The 16,020-nt window shown below is 40.9% G+C and overlaps 2 protein-coding genes across 2 annotated transcripts; both read right to left on the reverse strand.

Annotated features, from left to right (window-relative positions):
* Window positions 1-1,063: 1,063 nt before the first annotated feature.
* On the reverse strand, window positions 1,064-2,803 carry LOC139712268 (uncharacterized). Its single transcript, XM_071624109.1, has 3 exons — window positions 2,798-2,803; window positions 2,113-2,241; window positions 1,064-2,056 (listed from the first exon to the last, which is right to left on the reverse strand). The coding sequence occupies exons 1-3, from the start codon at window positions 2,801-2,803 to the stop codon at window positions 1,064-1,066; spliced, it is 1,128 nt and encodes a 375-aa protein (XP_071480210.1).
* A 1,092-nt stretch (window positions 2,804-3,895) lies between these two features.
* On the reverse strand, window positions 3,896-4,873 carry LOC139712269 (uncharacterized). The gene has a single exon (XM_071624110.1). It carries the CDS (start codon window positions 4,871-4,873, stop codon window positions 3,896-3,898), a length of 978 nt encoding a protein of 325 aa, XP_071480211.1.
* Window positions 4,874-16,020: the final 11,147 nt, after the last annotated feature.

The raw sequence follows: 16,020 nt of genomic DNA on the forward strand, positions 1-16,020 counted from the left end.
CATTCGAATCAGATTCCGATTTTCTGCTAATTACATTGTCATTCGAAATTACAAGCCGTTCCCCACGTCAGAAATCCAAGCTCGGCCCACGGCACTATATATTAATAAATGGTCTGGCAGAGATCAATCATTGTTCCGGACGACGCCCCACTATAATTCCTAAATTATGCGAATAAATGAAGTATAATTGGAATTCTATCAGCAATAATGAACTACAAGATGAGGAGGGTTGCATATTCCTCGTGCTTTAGGCAGGAGCTTCACACAGGTGGAAGATTCAAAGTCTATTGTCATGATAATGAGTTTGAGTCTTCGAGTGTATATAAAGGAGGTGGATATTCCACGCCTCTCATCTTTCGAAGTGTGAACAAAGGACCTTTCCAACATCACGACTACGTACGTGAAAACAAAGACACCACAGTCATTCAATTCAACAGGCACATGCACTGTGTATCATGTTCGCCCTAAAGGGGCCTTGCGTTTATATGCCATTATCACTCATCAATCACAATCTCAACAGAATGATAAAACAGTTTCCGTGCGGAACAAGGGGAGGGAATAAGACCTGTTGTTATCAATGCTGTGTGTATGCAGCGTGTGGGCGGGACCCTCCTCATCTTGTACTTCATTATTACTGATAGAATTCCAATTATACTTCATTTATTCGCATAATTTAGGAATTCTATCACGTAATACTTCGTACAAGCTTCAGAGGGTTGCATAACAATTCAAAGAGCATCACGGGAACTGTTTTGTATGTCATACAGTACAGATGGCAACTATGAAAGAAAACACAGCTAGCGAAGTAGCATTCATGTGTATTTCTGAGCAGTTTTAATACTCGCACTTTCGTTCAGTGAGAACCACGACCAAAAATAATAACATCAGTTGACAAGTTGGATAGCAATGCGGCAATACAAGGCTGTTACAATAATCTTGATAATAACATTAAGTCGCTGTATATATGTCAGAGGTTATACATGAAGGCACTTGCTGTATACAATGTTAAACAGAACACATATCGCCACATTCAAGGTTATACACATACGTCATTCACGATCGTCTAGGTCCCAAGATTTAGGATAGTGGACGCAAAATTTTGTTCTGTAGAAGGCTTAAAGTAGAACTCCGTAAAGGTTCTGGAGTTTGACCAGTTTGCTCTAGCCATTATTTCATGGATCGAAACACCGTGGCAAAAGGCAGCTGAACTGGCCGCACTACGATAGCTGTGGGCCGAGAAAATTGATGCATCTATCTTTGCTTTGACTAGAACGTTCTTTAACCATCTTGCTATTGTGGCGTTCGACGCCTTGTTGTGTGGTTTCCTCGTCGAAAGAAAAAGCTTTGTCTCCTTATTAGCCTGACGAGCCACTTCCGTTCGTTTGAGATATTCCTTTAGAGTAGACAAAACACAATTTTTTTCATTTGGAGTGTAAGCTGGTAATTCAACCGACTGGGAAGCGATCTTCGCCTTGGGTGACGTTGTCTTTAACAAACCCATAATTTGAAAACTTGCACATTCATCATTTACAGTCATGTACGATGTATCAAGAAGACCTAACGTTTGAACTCTTTGAGCTGAAACAAGAGCAGTAAGAGAAATAAGCTTTTCACTCAACTGGAGTAAATCGAGATTTTCATTAACATCTAAGGAACTTAAATAGTCCAAAACCTTGGAAACTTCCCAAGTGCTCGTGTACCTCGGTTTCGGAGGTTTCTCATTAAATATTCCCTTCATCAATCGTATGATAAGCGGATGCTTTCCAACAGAATAACCATTAATAGGAGGTAGCGCAGATGATAGCGCTGAACGATAACAGTTCACTGTAGAATAGCTCTTCCCCAAACTTTGGGAAGACAAAAAATTAACAACATGAACTATAGTTGGGTTAAACGGATCAAACGATCGTCTATTACACCAATGTAGCCACTGGGACCAAGCAGACTCGTACTGTTTGTTGGTATTTTCCCTCCATGAGCGGGAGAGAAGACGTCTAGCGTCCTCCGAAAAGCCTTCTGCTTCCCACTGTTCGCCGAGATGGTCCAGGCGACTAGCCTGATGTCAGGCGACTAGCCTGATGTCTGGCAACGTCGTGGGGAGGGGCTCTATACCCCCGTGGGAGGAGAATGGGCGGGGCTATTAATGACTCGAGGAGGATGGGGTACCAGGGCTGGGCTCTCCACAATGGAGCGATGAGCAGCGCCATCTGGCAGCTGTCCTGATGTAACTTGTGCAGGACTCTAGAAAGAATGCAAATAGGTGGAAATAGATATGGGGTTAGCGAACTCCATGATAAAGAAAATGCGTTAACAGCGCATGAAAGTGGATCGTGTTTCCATGACACGAACATCTGCAATTTGGCATTGTGCCTAATAGCGAACAAATCAACATCAGGTGTAAATGACCTAGACAGAACCATCGCAAAAATATGTGATCGAAGGCTAAGTCCTCTAAGTCCTCGGCCTCGATGTTATGAATGCCTGGTATGTAAGAGGCCGAGAGCCAAACATTCCTACTAAAGCACCACGACCAAATTTCCCTTGCAATGCAGTCTAGATTTGGGGTATTTCCTCCCATCTCGTTCACGTAAACCACTGTTGTGTTACTATCCGATTTCACGTGAATGTGTGTATTGGTAGTTACATCACAGAGCGCTTGGATTCCTCGATATGCTGCGAGGAGTTCAAGCTCATTAATATGCAAAAGTGATTCGTCTTGCGACCACCTAGCTTGAACAAAGGAGCCGTCATTCTCACAAAAGGCTCCCCAGCCTGAATTACTTGCATCAGTGCTCACTGTCATGGATATGTCGGGCAAAACTAAGCATGTCTGAAAACTTTCAATAGGCTGAGAAACCCACCAGACTATCTCCCGGAGCTCCTTTTTCCCCAGCTGGACATGAGTGTTGAAATTTCCGTTTGATTTCTTAATTTAAGCTCCTTTGTCTTGAACCATTCTAATGTGCGAAAATGCAGCCGCCCCGTAGGGATCGCATCAAAAGTGGAAATAATCAAACCAATAAACTTTGCCAGGTCCCTGATAGTAACTCGGTTTGACGATAACAGAATTCGACCGCAACTCTTTAATTTCACCACTTTTTCGAGAGGTAGACTGTCATTTCAACCGAATTTAACTGAAGACCCAAATAAATCAAAGCCGTCTTTGGTGTAGTACTTGACTTCTCGAAGTTGACTAGGAACCCTAAGTTTGTCAACAATTCGACGGCACATGTAGTATTTTGTGCGCTCTCTTCTTGGGAACGTGCAAAAATGAGAATGTCATCCAAATAAATAACTGCACGAATTCCCTTACATCGAAGGGACGAAATGACAGGTTTCATGACTTTAGTAGAAACACGTGGGGCCGAGCATAGGCCGAAAGGTAAACAATTAAAACAGTAGAATTTTCCATTCCACGAAAAACATAGAAACTTTCGATGCTCATCAGCCATTGGAATTGTGAAATAAGCGTCTTTCAAATCAATTGTTAAATAATCGAATGGCGATAACAGTTCCTTAACATCTCTGAACGTTTCCATTTTAAAATGTTCATGTTTTACAAAGGCGTTCAGGTTCTTCAGATTGATAATTGGTCGGAGATCTCCTGATTTTTTAGGAACTGTGAATATAGTGGATAAGAAGGCAACATCTCCCTTAGCAATTTCGCTAATTGCCCCTTTCTGGCAAAGCAAATTGACTTCTTTTTCGATGGCAGCTTTCTCCTCGTGGGAGAAAGGAAAGGAAAGGGAGTTTCGTGATTGTTTGGGAGTAGAATCAAAATTGATTTTGTAGCCAGTGATGGCATCAATTATCCACTGATTGGATGTTATAGCCGACCAAGCGTATCTGAAGAACCTGAGTCTTCCTGCCTGGAATTGTTGATGTTTTGAACTTACTAGTTTTTTGAAGAGTCGTCACGGGCATTTCGCTGCTGGCCAGCAGTCTCCCGAAACCTCGGAGGGGGAGGACGAGAGATCGTGGCATGCCGGAACGATCTCTGTGGAGGTCCGTGACGGTTGCCTGACCGCGTATCGCGGTAGTTGTCATACGGGCGAAACCCCGGACGTCTGCCACTCGTGAGGTTGCCGAAACGGCGGCGGTATCTTCCTACTGACGGGGCGATCTTCTGCCCCACCAAATAGGTATCTCCCACTGATTTCAATGTCGCCGAAAGGTCACCACCGAAAAGTGTCTGACCCACTGGCACGGTTCGGCTGCAAATTCCCCGATACTTTGGGTTGAAAGATGGCTTTAAATCTTCACGGCGCTTCATCGAGATTTCATACGTGGCATGTCCCGCCAGCGTTATCCCATCCAGCGCCAATCGTTTGACGCGGCTCACATCAACTGCCCTCTTGTCGTCGGCGGCATCATGAAGTTCTGCCAGGATATGGGCGTAAGGGATCATTCCCCGTACTACGGCTTTTTGAAGTTTTTGGGCTCGAGAGTCGGCCGCTCTAGCTTTGGTAGGAATGGACGCCCATAGCTGTTCATCGACACGGGGGGCGCACAGCGCCAGGGCGTTTGCAGGCGTTAGATATTGCTTATCCAGTTTTTCAAGACACTCAGTCTTTGGCGGCATGGTCACGGCTTTAGTTAGCCGGGTAGAGAGTGCGTCGAAAACGGGCTTTCCAAGCACCTCGGGGCCATGACCATATAATTCGTCGTCAGAGTCAAAGCCAGTGTTTTTGTTCACTTGTGCAGTGGAGAAAATCTCAAGGTCCGCTTCCGGGTCATAGCTGACCTGACGGCTGGGGGACGACACGCCTGATACAACAGACTCAAATTCCGCAAAGATGCTGAACAAGTCATCTTCATCATCCCGGCTACGCCGAGGATGCCCGCCGGCAGTTTTGGGGCGCACGCTTCGCATGCTGCCCGGCGGGATGTTGAGCGTCAGATGGTTGGTTGTCCATTAAAGCTGCTAACTGCGTTTTTAACAGTTCGAAATCCGCCATCGACGGTACAGCAGCTGTGGACGGGACTGGGCCCGTCGACTGTCCCCCGACTTCCGACATATCCATAGTTGAGAAACTGCGTATGATAAGACGAAGACGTAACCTCCTGCCGTTCACACAAGAAAAAGATGAGAGGCGTGGAATATCCACCTCCTTTATATACACTCGAAGACTCAAACTCATTATCATGACAATAGACTTTGAATCTTCCACCTGTGTGAAGCTCCTGCCTAAAGCACGAGGAATATGCAACCCTCTGAAGCTTGTACGAAGTATTACGTGATAGAATTCAATTCAGTCCACCTGTGTGTTGCCAAACTCGGTCTTTCCCCACAAACGTTCAGAAGGAAGTTATGCCAACGGGCTACATCTTCAAATCTGCTACTCTGAGAACTTCATCTTCGCTAAACTTTAAATATCTGGCAGAGTTCTCTCCCGAACCGGGCAAAAGTTCTTGCAAAAAATGCTCGCAGAAGTTCTCTCCAAAAATGTGTGCAGAAATCTTGGCGGAATTTCCCCAAAAGTGGGTGCCGAAAATTCCGTCCGAAATATCTGTCTCTCCCTACAATGCATTCCCTTTTAAACTAACCCATAAATCCCTCCTACAATTCTATCATCCAATCATTACAATAAATTTCTCCCACCTGAATTATTGACAACCCCCTTTCGATCAATCCGCTTACCTATCCCCAACTTGACCCTCTCCTCTCACCTGCGTAACCTACCTGCGTCTCGAACCTTTAACTGAAACATAGTTAAACAAAGATGATGATGTTATAAGAGGTGAGAGTACCCCACCTGGGTACACTTTTTAAATGTTCTTCGTAATTCTACCAGTCGAGGTGGCGGAATAGCCCATGGTGTTTAAAACACCAATAAAGATGCGGGTCAGACATGATGATGATCTGGCTTACACAACATTTGAATATTATGTGCATATTACAGACAGTTCGTACTCCGTCAATTTTGTTGTTGTATACAGACCTCCACCATCTAGCACCAATGGTTTTACAAACACGGGTTTTCTTCAGGAATTTGACGATTTCGCATATGAAATCTCCCTCTTTGTTCACTGGGATGCTCCTTCCAAAGCAGATGTTATTCATTTTTCTTCAACCACAAGTTCTGTGGGATTAGTTCAGCATGTTAACGGTCCAACACAATAATTAATTGTGGGCACACACCTGATTTGGTGTTCACTCGCTGTGAGGAGTCATTGGTGTCAGAGAATGTTATACCAATGACACAAGTGTGTCACATCATTACTTGGTCTGCTTTACATTGCAATTACCAAAACCAAGACAAATGCAAACCGTAACGAAACTCCGTAATTATCATGAGATTATTTATTAGTGGAAAATTGAGCAAAGAAAATGGGATTCCATCGGGATTCGAACCCGAGACCTCCGGATGCTAATCCGGTGCTCTACCGACTGAGCTATAGACAACCCTAGTTCAGTGTTCGTCCCAGAAACCCTAAATTCTCAATGCTCGAATGGTCAGAAGCTATAGCAGTGTGTTTGTGTGTGACACACACGTACACACTTGAACCTGGCTTTTGATTTGATTTTGATTTGATTTGATTTGATTTATTTCTGCATTCAATCAGATACAATTTGAATGCAAATTTCAAAAGTACAAAGACAAAGAATAGCAAGTGCAGTGAAATAAATCGATAACAGTACTCAAATAGATACACATAGGTGATTGCATTGAGCAGTATACATACATGTACTCAAAAACATGAAATGAAATATACAGTATTTTTCAACAAATGACAGAAATCATTGAATGCAGAAGACCATCATCGTAAGCGATTAAGCTTGAGATGGATGGGGGCCTCATGAAAGGACTATATCCAACGACACAACTCTCTTGGAGGAAAGTGATCAGGTGGGTGCAGTGCAGTTGCAGGTGTGAGTGCAAGATGCAGTTTAAGGAAGAAAATAGAGATTGAAAAAAAAATAATCATTCACCATAAATATAGGTTTTCCCATTCATTTCCAAACTTTTTTCATTCAATTTCACAAATTTTTGCTTCAATTTCGTCGCAGGATGTCGAGAATAGGCCAATCTTACTTTCAAATTCGTCTTTCGTCGTTCATTTTCAAATAAAGTCCATTTGGCATACATTTTCGTCATTTACAGTTCAAAATCGTCAGTCTCACTCGCAGCGCTCAAAACACCAGGATCGATTTCGTCTTTTGTCAATCATTTTCGTTAAACTTTCATTCATATTCGTCTCATATCTCTATCCGGTGTGATTTCCAGTCACTCATGTATTTTTGTTTCTGTAACCGTTCATATTTTACATTCAGGAGTTAACATACACACAAGTGTCCCCCCACACAGAACCACAGATACAGACACACACACAAGCAATCCGAGTACACACTGATACACACAGACGTACCGTTTCGCCAACGAAAACACTGACAAACGATTTCTAGGCAAACATGATTAAAGACGAAATTTAAGAGTAGAATTGTAGCCTGTTTAATATCAAAGAATGGATAACATAATTATGTTTCCTGCTTTCCAGGGTACAAAATTTAAAGTTTGCTTCATGCATTATGATGCGAAAACCTGAACATTACGAGTTAAAGTTCAAAAGGTGACACTGACATACTGTCCTGGGTTATGACTTTTGACCGTCGTTTATCCCTCAATCAATGTTGGTTGGCAGTCATGTTTTACGTGTGTATTGTCTAATCAGATGGTTAGGTAATAATGTGTAACGATACAATTTACGAGAGAAAGTAAAAATATGTCGGCTTAAAGTTGGTTCACCATCAAAATAAAGAATCGACAACATCTGACTAATTTGAATGAAAAATTCACGAAATTGTGTGAACAAAAACGAATTTGATCTTCACATTCTGCGATCCGTCAGCGGGAGGGGTGAATTTGAATGACAATTGACGATTCTGTATGCTATGTCTTCGGAAATGTTTGACGAAAAACGAATTACAATGACAATTGACGAAATTGAAGTTAGGATTTGCGTTCCACGTGCTTCTCGGGACGAAATGAATGATAAATCTTTGAAATTGAATGACAAAAGTGCGAAAATGGATGGGAAAACCTATATTTGTTATCTTGATGAGTGGGGAGAATATGATTGTATCAAATATCGTTTTAGTGAAGCTTTCAAAGATTAAATACATTGAGCAAGACTTTATATTGTCAGGGAGATTATTCAAAATGTCCTGACCCGAATGCCTGATAGATTTATGTGTCACTAATAATTTGGGATTCAAAAGATGGAAATTTCTACATATACGAGTAGGGTACGAATGGACAGAAGTATTAAACCTAAACATGTTATTAAATGATGATGGAAGTTGATCATGAATATATTTAAACATAATTACTGCTACTTGAATAATATTCAAATAAAAAACCTTTAATGTTTTAAGTTCATTAGATAAAGAATCAGTATGAGCCAGGAAATGCGATCCAGTACAAATACGTATAACTTTCTTTTGTAATTTGAAAATAGAATTTATTTTGTTAGAGCCGCAAGTTCCCCATACAATATTACAATAACTTACATATGGAAGAATTAAGGAATTATATAATAAAAATAAAGTTGGACGAGGGAGAAAAAACTTCAGCTTGGAAATGATCCCAATATTTTTAGAAAAACACGTTGTAATATGATGCAAATGCTCATTCCAAGTCAAAGTTTCGTCTATTACTTCCAGAAATTTTGAATTTGTTTTCTTTTCTAATGGGATATCATCATTGTTAATAATATGTATCGGCGTATCTGCATTATGAGAATGAAGTTTAAAATAAATGAAATGAGCCTTTTTTATATTCAAAGAAAGTTTAGTAGACTTAAACCAATTTGATACTTTACTAATTTCAACATTTAAAGTATCATTTAAAATCTTAAGATCTTTATGAGAATAAAATATGTTGGTATCATCAGCAAATAAAACGAAAGAGAGAAGAGAGGATGTATTAATGATATCATTGACATAAAGAAGGAATAATAGTAAATGCGAGGGATCACCGAAGTGATGCAGCTTTTTGAGTGTGTAACAAACGGAAACATAAAAACTGACCAGAAATGAATATTATTCATTGGTGGAAAATCGAGCAAAAAAAAAAAATGGGATTCCATCGGGATTCGAACCCATGAGATTAATAAAAATCAGTTTGTAATCTCGCTTTCAAAGTTGACTTCCCAATCTTTCCCTGAGGGTGCTGATGTATTGTTTGAGTGGTCCTTGGTATGACTCTTGTATGGGAAAGCTTCTTGATGAATTTGCTCCTGTAAAAATCAAGACACGTATGGTAAAGAATAGAGTTCTCTGGTATACAATGACTCAATTCACGCTGCTCAAGAACGACGTCGAGCTGAAAGGAAGTGGCGAAAATCAAGATGGATGCAGATCGTATCTCTTTTTTTTTAAAGGGTGAATCAACGCCCCCCCCCCCCCCGACATTTTTCGCGACTATTCCGCAGCGCGAATTTTTTTTTTTGACAGCTCCGTTCGCTGACTTTTTATTTTCAAGTCTCGCACATCTTTTGACACCATTTTCGCGAAAATCGCGCATATCGTTACGACGCTGCACGACCTGTTATACATGCCTGTCAGACCGAAAATGGCTCAAATACGTGATTTTGTGTATAAATTCTATGCAAATGGAGTTTTCTCACCCTATGCATAAAGATATGATTATTTTCACTTTCATATAGGCTGAAATCAATTAATTTTAGCACAATTATGCTTGAAAAAGGTTCTGTCATAAATTTTGCGGAAAAAAATGAAAAAGTTAAAAAACAAAGAAATACATAAGAAATTCATAAAACAATAAAATACATAAGAAATTAAGTTTGATACCAGATTCTTTCTTCCGAGTACATTGTTAGGAATGCTACAAAGAATGTTATCACCAAAAAGTAGGATTCTAGGAGCTTTACTTTCTGATTTAGAGCAAAATATATGATTTCATGCATATATTAGCATAATTAATTAATATAATGGAAATTTCCATTTCGTTTTGTATAGTGTGGTAGATTACGCCACAGGTAATGCATGTGCCAATTTTCATGGCGATTGCGCTATCGACGGCCGAGATCTTTTGGGGGGGGGGGGGGGTTGCCCTCGGCCACAGAACACCCAAAAAAGCCCGGCCTGGTTAGGGTCAAGTGCCCAATTCTCGAAATATTTTGCTGATAAGATCCAGAACATAAGAGATGAACTTGATAACAAGAATGTGATTTCAGTTTGTCTTACAGACGATATCCGGGAAGGAACTCAGATTCTTGATGTTTTCCGCCCTGTTTCTCAAAATGAAATAAGGACAGTTGTTTTAATATAAAGAGTCTCAGCAAAAGTAGCAGATTGGACCCACTCCCAACTTGGTTAGTAAAAGAACATGTGGATTATATCTCCTCCCGATTTTCACTGAGCTTGTGAATTCCTCTCTGTCGTATGGTATTTTCCATAGAAGGCTCATCATTCAAGTATTAGGCATCTTTTAAAGAATTCGTCACTAGACAAGGATGATTTGAAGAATTATAGGCCTGTATACTACAATCTATCTTTTGTTGGTAAGTGTGACAAAGCTGGCTGACTTTGTCGCTGGCAGTGTTACTCAAACGCTCACCGCCATAAAGCCACATTAGCACAGGAATGAAACAGCAAAACACCGCTCATGTTTACAGTTGCTCACTTTCCTGCCGGGTTTATTGTGAGAGCTCTTTCGTCGTATGGCTATGTTGAGACGTCCTCAGCTTCACGCAAGCTTTCTCCTCGCTTCCTCGTCTGAGGAGTTTCACAATTCCATGCACCTCCTTTATATGGTTTGGGACATTTCCCAGAGTGAAATACCGAAACAAAGTTACAGTAAAAATGTACCGAATCGATCGTCAGCAACCTTTAAGTTATACATTGTTCTTATAGAGGGAAAGTTAGGAGGAAAGGACCTGAGCTCAGCAAATCAGTTTATTCACTCCTCACCACAATAAGCCAAATAGCATAAAGATTTACAAAAGAGGACCTACTTCTAGCCAATCAGGCTGCATGCCTGGGTTACATAAGTTGTCATATATCTTGTCTGTAGTCAGAGACAAATAGTAACAAAAAGGGTTCACTTTTACCCAATCATGGTATAAGGGACCGGAATTACATAATTTGTATTCGACTTGTCTCGCTGACTTTCAATAAAATACATAAGGGAAATACCTTTGGCTAATCATCATCACATCTGGACCCTCCATTATAACCTTTTGTTTTATGGAAATGGGCACTGACCGCCCGAGCCACTAAATCTGTAGTCTAGTTCTGGACCCTTTTTATCGCTTCTCTTTTTCGCCGACTATTCGCATTAGGCCGAGTGAGGGCGCGATCCCGACAACTGCGCACCACTTGGCAGGGTGATACCATAGGGTCCATGGTGATACAAACCTCCTGTCAATTGAAGTTGGTAGGGGAACTGAGGTCTTGGTGCTTACTTGGCACTTCAACACTAGTGGGTAAATTCACACCAGAACTATGTAACTTCATCTGAGACATGTTTGCATGTCACAGTAAGCTTATTGAGAAATTTGCTTGCTCAAGACTAGTAGAGCATAATGATAAAATGGAGATAAACAACCTTGCTGATCCATACCAATCTGCATATAGACACCAACATGACACTGAATCTGCATTGATCAAGGTAAAGAATGATGTCATGTTTTCATTGAACTCAAAGAAGGCAGTATTTGTAGTACTTTTAGACTTATCTGCAGCCTTTGATAGCATTGATCACAACATATTACCCTTCCGGTTGTCTCACAAAATTGGTGTTAGGGGAACTGTGTTGACCTGGTTTCAATCTTTCTTGAAGGATGGTCAACACAAGTTGATGGGGAACTTTCGGATCCGACTATTTGTAAGTTTGGTTTACCCAGGGAGGTGAGAAGACCACTTCCCTGGTAGTTCACCCAAGGCTTTGTAGTGGGTCCTGTTGACTTTACGGTTTATATTCTCCCAGTGGGAACATTACCCGATACCACAATATATTTAATCATGTATATGCCAACGATATTCAGTTATATGTTGCATTTGATCCTAAAATCCCTGGGGAATTGGATAAGGCTAGTATGTTATCACTTCAAACGTGTATATCATAATATATAAGGAACTGGCTGGTTGCAAGCAAGTTAAAACTCAATGAGTTAGTAAGACAGAATTTTTCATTGCTGCATCACCATACAATTACGGGAAATTACCAGATTTGACACTTGCGGTTGGTAAAGATTTCATATGTCCATCAGTACGGGATCAAAACGGAATCTGGGTGTCCTTTTTTGACACAAATATGACCATGTCAGTACATGTTAGTTACATTTGTCGAAAGGTAATTTTCCATTTAAGGAATATATCAAGGATCCGTAAATTTATCGATCAAACCGCTTGCCATCATGCTGTAAGGTCACTCATTCTCTCCAGACTGGACTATTGTAATGGACTTCTTTCCTCTATTCCTAAGTCCTATGTTGGTCGTCTGTAACGACTACAGAATTGGGCAGCACGTCTGGTGTTTGAGGTGAAAAAAGTCACCCTCCCCAGCCTCTACTTCATTCCCTTCACTGGTTTCCTATTCAACAGCGTATTATCTTCAAACTGCTTCCATATGTGCATAAATCTTTTAACAATCAGGCCCCTAGGTACATAACCGAATGCTTAACTGTATACACCCCTAGCAGAAATCCCAGATCCTCAAAATCTCAAACTTCAACTCAGCTATCCAATTACTCGAAATCTAGCTGGTGTCAGGGATTTTCACGGTAATTGCATCAAAGCTGTGGAATAAACTCCCCCTGATTATCAGGCAGTCTGTATCCACAAACTCTTTTAAAAAAGCTCTGAAAACATATCTACGTATTTCAAATTCAACCTTAAGCCCTGCACAGCCTGCATAATGTGTATGCGCATATGCATAATTATGTATGAGTATTTGAATTGTGGTCATGCTTGTTTTACTTATCGTTTTCCATTGAAATAATGAATCCAAAGGCCGTGTCACACCATTCCGGGCAAGCTACGCGGGCTTGTGAGGAGGAGGTAGTTTCCAGCACGTAGAAGATTTTCAGCGGGCGAACAAGAATGTTTGCAATTTTCATTCATGCCTGGTCATACCGTAGGCGGGAAACTTCTGCGGCTTGACTTGCGGGGAAACAAATTTACTCCCCGGAGCTCTCCGCAGTTGGTCCGCACCTGACAGTATCTAGCGCGTAGTTGCCCGGAGGTGCTCACGCAAGTCCGATTTAACCGCAGCCAAGTTTTGAGCATGACCAAAACTTTTTTCCGGGTGAGTCGCGGGAATGCCCGTAGAGGTCCACGCAGAACGCCAGTAGGAGACCCTTAGCGGCAGTACTTCCCAGGCAATTCCCACGCAGGTACCTCGCAGTCCCCGTATGCAGCCAAGATAATTAAATTCTGTGAGATTTCAGCCATTCCATTGGAGGAATTCCTTCACTGAGTTTGTCAGCCCCCACGCGACTGGTACAAAGGTCACACAGTATACTCGCAAGTATAACGCGTCCAGCAAGTAAGACACATGCGCTGACTCGCACAAATCCTTTTCCGCCCTCAGGAATGTTCGGTATGCTAGAAAATCCCTACACGTAACAAGCCCGAGTAGCTTGCCCGGAAAGGTGTGACAGGGCCTAAACACGGTTTGCGGGTAAAAAAAAAAATATGCGTGCGCACCTCCGGGCGACTACTTTTGAGATACATGCATAGGTACTGTCATGTGCGGATCATCTACGGGGACCTCCGGGTAGTCAAAATTGTTCTTTGCAAGTCGCACGCAAGGCTGGTGTGACACGGCCTTTAGGTTGCTCAAAACGTTATACCATAATCTGTGAAACAATTTATTGTTCTATTTTTGTAATTTTGTAAGCGCGCTCTGAGCCTCGTGGGAAGAGCGTTGTATTCATTGGTTCTGGTTTCTGGTTCTGGTTCTGGTTGTATACTGCACACAAACGCCCTGGTGGGCTATCACGGTACAGTGGTCAAGGACATTTGCAGCAGCAACAACTAAATTTTGAAATGAGCTTTTTGGGTTATGTTAAACACATCTATATTGGATAGGTTGTATTGTCTTCTATTGTATGGTAACTTTTTCTAAAATGTTGTTTTTAAATAATTTTGTTGCGAAAATTTTAATATATGATTTTATAGCTATGTTTTGATATTGCTGGTTGCCATGGCAACCATATAAACTGACAACTATGTCCGTCAGATTTTGCATGTTTTTCTGTTCCAATTTCAGTTAACAATATATGAATGAATGAAATTGGGGTTTTCTTGGCTGTAATTTGCTGAAAGACCAATATGTGAAGTGATTATGGTTGTGAATTAGGCCTACATTGAAATGGTGTTCTTATCATTTCCTTTATTTTTATGTGACATAGGCATCAAACAATAGATATAATAAAAATAATTGAAAAAAACAGCTTTTTCCCAAGACTACCCTTTAATTTTGTGTAATTTTCACACGAATGTTGCCTGTAGTATCATTTGTTCATCATATTATCAATCTGCAAACTCGAAATTCCAATATTACGGAAATATGAAGTGTGACACAAATATATGTACCTGTCCCCAAATAATACAAACATAAGTCTCAAATATTTCTTTATATTGTAATGAATAGCGCCCCCATCTGTCGACCTTGAGAAATATCAACCATAAACAAATAGTGAAGGTTGACTTACTTTTCCTTTGTGACAAAATTAATCTAAAAGTGGTTGGCATAAAATGAAATCACGTGAAAAGCGTGAAATCAGTGAAAGCGTGAAATCAGGTGAAAAGCGTCCTCAGTGGGTGACCTTTAGAAATTTCAAATGTTAGGTCATGTAGAGTATAAGTTGCTCTACCTAGATGTGCCAAATGACAGTAATACATCAAATAATGAAGAAGTTAGGGGGGCACAATGTTTCCCCCCCCCCCCCCCGGCCTCTCTGGAAAGGGTCAAAATAAGCCAGTTCGAAGATAGCTCATGTGCACATGGGTACAAATGACCTTTCATTTTTTCTCAGTTAGGCACTTCACTCGATTCAAAGCGACATAATGCTTCAGCTTGCCCAACATAGCAATTTATGGAACTCGTATTCAAACAAAGAATGAAACCTGACATGTAGTCAAGTGAGCAGAATAGTTTCGTCAATCAACACTTTGGGAAGCATCCATTTCATTGTGCTGTATTGAATATATTAACAAACTTTTTATGTTAAAAATTGCCAAATACCAGACTTGCTGTCAGGTGGATGGATGTACTGGCAGGCATCATTAATAAGGATTGCATGAATAATCATTGCATCACATATACTTATCCGAGTGAATATAAAAAACGAACCTGTCTCTCGGTAAAAAATGACCTTTTTCTGCTCATGCGCAAAACTGGAAACCCCGAACTGGCTTATAGCTTGGGCTTTATAGGGTTAAGTCATCCGTTCAATTATAAAAGGCCATGGGTGAAATGTCATGTGTAATAAAAAACCGGCCTACGAGCAAACTAAAAATCGTATCGAACAATAAGTCAATTGCAATGATTGCAACTTGAAGCACTTGCATTTATAGCAGAGGTAAATAAAAAACAAACAATTTTGTTATTTTAATAAACAGAGAAGATTTATACTGCGTGTACGTAGAGAAAGGGATTTATTACGCTTTTCTCCATGTCCACCTCCCTGATCTTGGGCATCAATTTCTTTCGTTCATGATTGGTTCCTGTTTACGTACATGGCCGGCGCCACGTTTTTTCACAAGTGTGTGTGTGTGTGCGTGGGGGGGGGGGGGGGGCACTTCAGACTTCTGGTGCCACTTCCGGGTTTTCATCAGCTAACAAGCAAAAAAAAGGTCTTCAGCGCAAACCTCTGCATTGTGCCACTTCCGGGTTTCTTCACCTGATAAGCAAAAAAAAAAAACAAAAACACAAAACAACAACAACAACAACAAAAACAAACAAAAAAAATAAAGGCCTTACCTCGCTCACACTTCAATGTTTCTATTCATTTCTTTCTAGTGCCACTTACTCACTTCCGGGGGGC

Source organism: Diadema antillarum, unplaced genomic scaffold (assembly GCF_040938485.1).
Source record: "Diadema antillarum isolate AM-2024a unplaced genomic scaffold, OU_Dant_1.0 seq00001781_RagTag, whole genome shotgun sequence".
Lineage (NCBI taxonomy): Eukaryota > Metazoa > Echinodermata > Echinoidea > Diadematoida > Diadematidae > Diadema > Diadema antillarum.